Source organism: Octodon degus, unplaced genomic scaffold (genome assembly GCF_000260255.1).
Source record: "Octodon degus isolate 3935 unplaced genomic scaffold, OctDeg1.0 scaffold00045, whole genome shotgun sequence".
Taxonomy (NCBI): domain Eukaryota; kingdom Metazoa; phylum Chordata; class Mammalia; order Rodentia; family Octodontidae; genus Octodon; species Octodon degus.
The window spans coordinates 10,266,887-10,273,675 of NW_004524621.1; the positions used below are offsets into that span (position 1 = coordinate 10,266,887).

Consider the following 6,789-nt stretch of genomic DNA (forward strand, 5'->3'; position numbering starts at 1 on the left):
CCTGGGAGTCCACAGAAAAGCTTTCGACCCAGAGACGCTTGCTTCTGCGTGGTTTTTTTTTTTTTTTTTTTTTTTTTTTTTTTTTTTTTTTTTTTTTTTTTGGTGGAACCAGGAGTTGAACTCAGGCCCTTGCACTTGTCTATGGCCATACCACCCTCAAAGTGCCTGATCTCACGCCCTCAGTGATTGATTCTTGATTCAATGCTGGGGTTGCAGTGCGAGTGCTACACCCTGGCCCTGAGGTAAACAATCTGCATTACAATGTAAGGATGGGAGAGAGGCCAGCTAGCTGCCCCCTCCCTTTGTTCTTGCTCTTTGCTGCCTTGAATGGCTCTTCTGTACTATGTACCACTCTGCCTCGGAGCTGCATATGAACTGAAACCTCCACTAACTGTGAGCTGAATAAACCTTTCCTTCCCCAATTTTGGATGTTGGGTATTTTGTTCCAGCAATGAGAGAAGAGTAACTGAGACAACCCCCTAGCAAAAGTAATGCTAAATAAACTTGAGCAAGTCAGGATGCCAGAGCTTCTATTAATTTTATACATGATTACAAAACCTAAGCACAGAGCAAGCACCCAGGCACTGCTCTGTTTTCAATGCTGATTTTATGTATCTTATGCCAACACCCCCCATCTTTCCTGACCTGATTTCTCTGTTTCATGTTTGTGTTTTGCTTCTTTTTTCTGGTGTTGGGGATTGAAGCCAGGGCTTCACACATGCTAACAACCACTCTTGTGCTTTATGAGAATACAAAAATGACTTTGTTTTCTTTGCCTTCCTTTTTTGAGACAAGAGTCTCACATATAGCCCAGGCTGGCCTTGAGCTTGCAGTAAGCCTCCTGCCTCAGCCTCCCAAGTGCCGGGATTATAGGCATGCAACACCATGCCCAGCTATCCTTCTAAAAAATGTTTTGAGTCTTAACTTTGCGGTGGAGCCCAGGCTGGCTTCAAAATCACAATCCTCTTGTCTCAGCCACTTACCAAAAATGAAATTTTTTACAGATTTTTGCCAATTAGCTTTTACTACTTCATGATATTTAGGTGCAACCAAAACAAACAAAAATTACTGAACATTCCACCAAGTTTTAGAAATACAAAGTTCACCAAAAAGTGAATGAAAGTACTCTGGTGGCACATCAACTGCTCCTCTATAAGAAATTACTAAAGGTCACAGGCTATATACCTTAAAGACTTCTTAAACACCATCCCTGAGTATTCTGCTAGCTTATGTCACTAACACATGTCCCATTTTTCAGTCCTTCATTGATACCAGACTGCTATATCATTTTTTAAAGTATTTGCTAAATCGATGTAACAAAGTAAGAAGCTGGGCTGCGCCAGTCACAACAGAGATAATACCATACCTGACGTGATCTTTCTTCTTCACTGAATTGAATTTTGCTTGTTCTTTTTGCAATCACTTGATCTCTAAGTATTCTCTCATATTGTAAATATTACCTCTCTCGTCTTTTAATTTGCTTTATGGCATTTTAACACCTATGAACTTTTTTGTACGTAGCCACTGTCAATTTTTCCTTTACGATTTCTGTATCTGCTTTTATGCTGAAAGTCTTCCCTACTATAAGGTAAATATCCACTTTTCTTCTTTCTTTTGGCATGGGGAGTAACTGAAAATCAAAGTGAGGACCTTGCGCTTGCCAGGCAGGCACTTGTGCCACTGAGCTATATTCCCAACCCCTCATCTGGTAATTTTAAAAATGCCTCTCTTTAATCCATCTAAAATTTATTATGTAATTTTAAGTCCTAGCATCTACAATGGCTATTCTGACCAAGTCTATATTATGGTTAATATATTACAGCTAACATAACAACTATCCAGTTAATATATTCCAGCCCAGGGCCACTTTCAGAAGGATAAACACTGATCACTACTTCATACACAAAACTAGAAACAACTCTCATCTAGTATCTCTTAAGTTATATATTACGGGGAGATAGCAGATAGGTAGGTGGAATAAGTGCTTCCCTGGCAAGTGCAATGGCCTGAGTTCAATCCCCAGTTCCACCAAAAAAAAAAAAAAAAAAAAAAGACAACAACAACAACAAAAAAGTTATGTATTGCTTGTCCTTTAGGTCACTAAAGACTCATCCACATCCATTGTTTGGGACGTGCTTTGAGATTTTTATTCCTATAGTGTTACCATTTTTTTTGTTTTTTGAGATAAGGTCTCACTCTGTTCACACTGGCCTTGAAATCACTATGGAGCTAGGCTAGCCTTGAATTTGTGGCACTCCTCCTGCTTCGCCCTCCTGAGTGCTGGGATTACAGCGTGTGCCACCATGCCCAATTTATAATGACATTCTTATAGGAATCAAATGACCCAAGTCAAGGAATAGTCCACTGGTACAGAACCAGGTAGGGCCCTTATCAGGACAGCTAAGCTAAGCAATTTAATGATCCAGAAGCAAACTTTCTAGGGTATCTTAGAAACTCCAGAAACAAACAAGGACCAGAGAAAGTTTCCAAAAGGGAAAGGCTGAAACCCACCTTCAACTTCCCATGTTCCCCAAATATTTGAAGTCAAGAAGACCTAGGTTTGACCAAGCCATTAATTAGTTTACTACCTTAGAAACACTTTAAAAATGTATTTAGCACAGTGTCTACAGGGTCTTATTACACAGATCAGACTCATAGTGCTCCTCCTGTTTTCAGTCTCCCAAGAGCTGGGGTTACAGGCCCGCCACCACACCCAGTCTCATTCTCCACCTCAGCATGCCTCAGGGGCAGGGCTGGTAGGGTACGCAAGGGATTGAACCCCCGGGCTGTGTCTGCCTAAGCAGGTGCTTTAATCCGCTGAGCTATCTGTCTGGCCCAGAAACACTGCTTAACTAAAGCAGTGACCCACTGTCACCTGAATATGATGGAATAACCACTCAACTTACAGGGCAGATATAAATGTACAGTACACTTAAGTACTAGGTGTGAAATTTCCTTAAAGTTCTCTCTACCACTGCTACCAATAAAACTGCCCTCCCTCCAGAAAGTTCCCCTTCCATTCATCCACCTGCTTTCTCCTCCAAGGCAGGACTTGTCAGAAACATGGCAAGCAGTGCCTTGCTGCTACTTCTCCCCTTGGCTCCCTTACCACTGCTCCTGTCCCCTGCACACCCTGGGGGCAGCTCTGCTATGCTGCCCTGCCTCCTTCTTGACCACCTTGTCCTGCTCAGTATCCCCCAAGCCACTGCACCCAGCTGACTATCTCCTGCCCCTCCACTTATGTCCTTCTCTGGATTATCTAACAACTGAGGGAGCCATCCAAGGCTTGGTTTTGTTCTGCCTGTGCCCATTCTTGGGAATTCCTGCAAGGCTAGGAGGAGTTTTAGTCTTTACCTTTCTCCTCTATCTGTCATAGCCTACTACTGGTTATCACTGAGTGAAACAGAAGCCCAATCTAAAATCTCAAATTATACTCTGTTTTCTCTTCAGATCGTATAAATCTTTTGCCTTTTACTAAAATCTCAAATTACTCAGTACACCTCAAAGCTAATACACTCCTTCATCCTGCCCTCCAAAAATAACAGCATCAAGGATTCACTGTTCGCTTACCATACACCAGTAAGCACGTTACAAGACTCTTTAATGTGATCCTAAAAACACCATATGGCATATATCATGTGCCTTTTATAGAGAAGAAAAGACTGTAATGGTAGTTATACAAATTGCCTAAGACCACAAAACTAGACCCACAATCAAATGGCTGGATGTGGTGGCAAACACCTATAATCCTAGCACTTCGGAAGCTGAAGCATGAGGATTGCCAAGAGTTTGAGTCCAGCCCACAGTTGCATAGTGATTTTTATTTATTAATATATATATATATATATATATATATATATTTTTTTTTTTTTTTTTTTTTTTTTTTTTTGACAGAACTGGGGATTGAACTTAGGCCCTTGTGCTTGCCAGGCAAGCACTTATTCTACTGAACCATCTCCCTGGCCCCTGCATAGTGATTTCAAGACCAGACTGAAGTGCATAGTAAAGCCTTTCTCAAAAAGACAAAAACAAACAAAACCTGAGACAAACACTCAAGCAGCATAGGGTTGCAGAGAATCCTACCACTAGGGTGACGAGAGGGTGGGGGGCTGTGAGCAGGTGGAGACCAACAAGTTCTCAAATCCAAAAGGGAAGTGCTGACCACTGCACTACTACCAACCTCAACCACACTGTCAGGGATCTGGCACTAAGTCACTGAATGCTTAGTTCATTAAGAATGCCTTTCCCAGGAACTAAGTCAGCAATCATCCCTTTCCTTCCCTTTGCTGAAGGCTTGATACACTAAGGGCCCCACTCTATTTTCTTCCTTTTACCTTCCCAAACTGCTACACATACAGAACTCTTCTGTGGCATTTCTCTGTCAAGTATATGAACATCTGTTATGTGCCAGACACCTTGGCAGATACAACAGTGAGTAAGAATAACATTACTGGGTGGGTGAGATAGCTCTGTGGGCTAAGTGCCTGCTTAGGTTCAATCCCCGGCTCCACATGCGCTGAGCCGGCACTGAGTCGGCACTGTGTCCAGGCGTGGTGGCATGAGCCTGTAATCCCAGTGCTGGGGAGGCTGAAAACATGAGGATCATACAAGTCGTCCCAGCTGCACTGTGTGACCATGTACCAAACACACACACACAGAGAGAGAGAGAGAGAGAGAGAGAGAGAGAGAGAGAGAGAGAGAGAGAGAGAAAGAATAACATTATTACTGAATCTGGACAGCCTTCTAACTCTGGGTTCTGTTTCTCCAAATTCTGTCCTAGCCAAACAGTTGCAATGCTATTCTTTTATCCCACCATACCTTGGCCAAAACACCTGCAATATAGAATGTGTGCAGTCTAAAGTTGGGGAGCTGGACAGAACTGCCCATCACATTAAAATGCATGCTTGTGGGGAGCATGGCACTCTGCCATCTATTGAAAGTCAGCTCTGCACACAAGGGTTTGTAAAAGAAGATGAGAAATAAATGAAAGAAAAAAATTTTAGAAGTGGGGCAACTTGAGGCTCATCTATTAATACATCCTTTTTCTCTCTGAAGCAAGGCTCCTCTTTACAATTCAGTTTCCTACTATATGAAAGGGCAAATTAAGGATCTAAAAAGTAAGAACATTTCTCTGGTAAATGCTAGACTATCCAACAACCGAAAAAAAGCTCCCAATCACTTAACACCAACTTCAACTTCCAGTTTCCCAGTTCTATCCAAGTTGCTTTCTGTAAATTGTATATTGAGGTTTACTGCATGTTTTTCTGGGGAGCTGGTTTGCTTAAGAGGTGGCACAATGTAGTATAAAGACTCAAGAGACTGCAAACTACTCTTACTTCCCACAAGAAGACTCTGGCTGGCTGGCATAGAAACTCAAGGTTTCTGTATCTCAAATACACTCAGGACACTTCTTTACCAAAGCCCAAGTCCCCAACGTTCCTTAATGCCTCCTCTCTCATCTGGCCCCTCAAGGTTTGAGTTTAGGGTAGTACAGACCCCCTCATTTGCTCTAATAGTGTCCCTTTTGCCTTTAGTTGGAATATTTTATTAAGTAAATTAAAAGTCACATTGTTTCTTCTAGCTAATGCTCTATACTACTGAATAGGTCTTTTTCACTCCCCCCACCCCACCCTAAGCATCACATGTAGGTAAGGCATTCAAAGGTCAAACTGTCATCCTACCCACCCCCACTCTCCACCTCCCAGTCTGGCTGGAGAAAGGCCACACTGCACCCCCCCCCCCGCCCCTTGGGCCAGGCTAATCTTGGGTTCTTCTAAAGCAATTGTGCTTACCGAAGCTGTTCCCAGGGGAAGAAGAGCTCCTCCAGACAGACACTCAACCGTGGTAAACTCCTAGCCCTCTGATCCGGAGTTTCTTTCTGTAAGGCTCGAGCATCTATCTCGAGTTCCTTACTCCTTCGGTTCCTTCCCACAGCCCCGCACTGTACACCCCATGTGCTGACTTACATGCTGTTTCTGCTATTGATGTCTCAAAAACGGTACTGCGATTCTTATTCTTTCTCCCCTCCCTTCCCAATAAATGGCTTTTTCTAGGCTGAGTTGCTTTTAAATATGACCCAACTGCGTCAATGCGACGGCTTCAGAGACCTGGCGTACCACTGCAAGAGCCTGAGGAAAAAGTTGACCCCAGGGGCTCCCTCGGGCCCGCGCCGCGCAGCCGCCCCGCTCCTACCGGCTCCGGCGCGCCCAGCGACCCTCGGCAGGGCGCCCGGGCCCCGCTCCGGCCGGGCTCATTTCCTCTTCGCGGTCCTGCCCAGCCTGTGGCTCGGCACACAGCGCGGGCCAAACGGAAACTCCCGGAGCCACTCGGGCCGAGTTTCCGCACAACTCCTCCCGCCCAGCGCGCCCGCACTCTCACCCGGACCCCCCGGCGGCTCGCCGTGGGGCTGGGGCCCGGGGGCGCCGCCGTCCAGGATGGCGAAGGCCTCGTCGTTCTCGATGCCCGCAATCTCGCTTTCCTGCTGCGCCAGGAAGGCCGCGGCCGGGTCTTCCTCGCCGGCCACCCCGTTCCCCAGCGCGGGGCCGACGGGGGCGCCGAACGGATCTAGGTCAGCCATGCGGACAGGTCACCGGCACCGACGACACCGACGCTGAATCCCAGTGACCGACACACACGTACACGGAGCCCGGAAGCGGCCGCTGTGCTGGCGACTACAGCCGGAGAACGAGCCGGAGGGGCGGAGCGGGCGAGAAGGTAGAAACGGAAGCCCGGCCGCTATATCCGGTTGGTCCGGGCCGCGCTGGAGAGCCGGAACCGGGACAGCCAATC

At 45.9% G+C, this 6,789-nt stretch overlaps 1 protein-coding gene across 2 annotated transcripts in view; it reads right to left on the minus strand.

The window, feature by feature from the left end:
• Window positions 1-6,789, minus strand: part of Clta (clathrin light chain A) — a 21,449-nt gene extending 14,660 nt beyond the window's left edge. For both annotated transcript variants that reach the window (XM_004631848.2, XM_004631849.2), the window contains exon 1: window positions 6,379-6,789. In XM_004631848.2, the coding sequence (XP_004631905.1) occupies window positions 6,379-6,577 (199 nt within the window). In that variant the 5' untranslated portion in view covers window positions 6,578-6,789. The remainder of the gene's footprint in view (window positions 1-6,378) is intronic.